We start from the raw sequence: 1810 nt of genomic DNA on the forward strand, positions 1-1810 counted from the left end.
CTTGTAAAGAGGCTGCCCAGCCAGGCTGCTGAGCTCGTAAGGCCACCTCACGGGGCTGCAGGTGGGCGGGAGGGTGATTGACCCGTGGGGTTTTATTCACCATAGGTGGCTGATTTTGACTTTTCCCCCATGTCTGACAAGAACCCGGAGCCGCCCACTGGAGTCCGGTGCTGCTGCCAGATGTGCTGTGGGCCCTTCTTACTGGAGACGCAGTCTGAGTACCTGGAGGTCGTCCGCGAGAACCATGGGCTGCTGCCTCCCCTCTACAAGTCTGTCAAAACTTACACGGTCTGAGCGCCGCCCACCCCCAACCCAGTTTCAGTGTTAACTGACTGCTGACCAGGAATTTTGGGCAGTGTCGGGGGCAGGCTGGTGCACGCCATGAGTGCGGGGCCATCCGCCCTGACCGGTCATCCATCTGTACAGTCTAGCCGCCTCCACAAGCCCCGCTCAGTCCCACCTCCCAGCAATCCATCCATCCATGCGGCCGGAAGCCCCTTTCGGTCAGCCCTGCCCCACCCCTTGCCTTTGAGGAGGCCCCCAAGTGGGACTCCGACACTGGACGTGGTCCGTGTTCTCCCCTAGGTGTGCCCGCTGCCCCTCACAGATTTCTCCCCTATTTGGCACATTTGCCGTCCATCTGGGGTTCACACTTCCCTCCCCCAGGCAGCCCTGCCCAGGTCAGAGGGCTAGGAGGAAGCTCACAAATGGTTAATTTAAGGCTACATCACGAAAGATCTTACATACAGGGACAAGCACGCATGACGTCACCCAGACGTTTCAGATGACTTCCCCTCTCTCAGTTAGTTGCTTGCTGAGATGTCCCCTCGATCAGAGCTAAAAGGAAACCTGACCTTTCCCACGTGGCCCCGACAGCTCGGGGGCCTGGCTCCTGCCTTTGTGTGCTGTCCCAGGGGCTCCTGGGTCCCCTTCTGAGGAAACCCTGTTCCCCGTCTGCTTGCTGGGGGTCGGGTGGGGGGCAGGGCTAATGCTTTGTGAGTGTGAAGTGCTTCGTAGACAGCACTTTCTTTTATTGAGTCCCTGTCAACTTGCATTGAGGAAGAGGCTCTGTGGCAAAAGAGTCAGGCTGGGGGGAAACTTGGGTACCCTGTGCGGGGGACAGAGTTCTTGCCCCCTTAACTGCTCCCAGGGTGGCCTTGAGAGGGAAGAGGACTGGATGGAGCCCAGGGTGGGGGACCAGTCCACCCCTCTCCCTTTGGCCCAGTGGCCTGGGGGAGGCAGGTCAGGTGCAGAGAGTGTGGGTACAGAGGGAGCCCATGGTCCGGACCCCATCCACCGTGCAGGAGTGGGGAGCAACCTGGGCCTGTCTGGGGAGGGAGCAGGGCCGCGGAGGCCGAGCTCTGTCACCATAATTGTTTGCTCTCAGACTCTGTGCTGAAGACAGCATCCCCACCGTTGTACAGCTCATACTCATAAATACTGCCGTTATTGCTGAATAAAGCTTGTGTGCTCTGACGATAGCCAAGCCTTGAGCGGGTGGCTGAGTCTCTTTCTTTCCCATGCCTGGACGTTTGCGCCTTCAGGCAGCAGGAGAGGTTCTTGGATGTAGCAGGACTTCCCCAACACATTCTCTGGCAGGTGCACAGGATGGAGCTGCTGTCCCGGGCTCCGGTCTCGGTTTGGACCAGTGGTTCTCAAACTGCTGCTTAGGCTGCCTCACAGACGATCGGGCTCCTGAGGGTCCCCTGGAGGTGGGTCCAGGCGCCCCCAGGTGACTCTTAAGTCTGAGACTCTGGGGGTGACTCCTGGTCAGGGTGGGACGTAGGCTGCACCTGGGAACTTGGAAATA

General features: G+C 59.3%; 1 protein-coding gene across 1 annotated transcript in view; it reads left to right on the top strand.

Annotated features, from left to right (window-relative positions):
• Positions 1-1493, top strand: part of TMEM130 (transmembrane protein 130) — a 17133-nt gene extending 15640 nt beyond the window's left edge. Inside the window, exon 9 of the mRNA XM_010845742.1 lies at positions 142-1493. Coding sequence (XP_010844044.1) covers positions 142-294 — 153 coding nt within the window. The 3' untranslated portion in view covers positions 295-1493. The remainder of the gene's footprint in view (positions 1-141) is intronic.
• Positions 1494-1810: the final 317 nt, after the last annotated feature.

The sequence above is a fragment of the Bison bison genome, unplaced genomic scaffold (assembly GCF_000754665.1).
Source record: "Bison bison bison isolate TAMUID 2011002044 unplaced genomic scaffold, Bison_UMD1.0 scf7180017864223, whole genome shotgun sequence".
NCBI classification, from domain to species: Eukaryota; Metazoa; Chordata; class Mammalia; order Artiodactyla; family Bovidae; genus Bison; species Bison bison.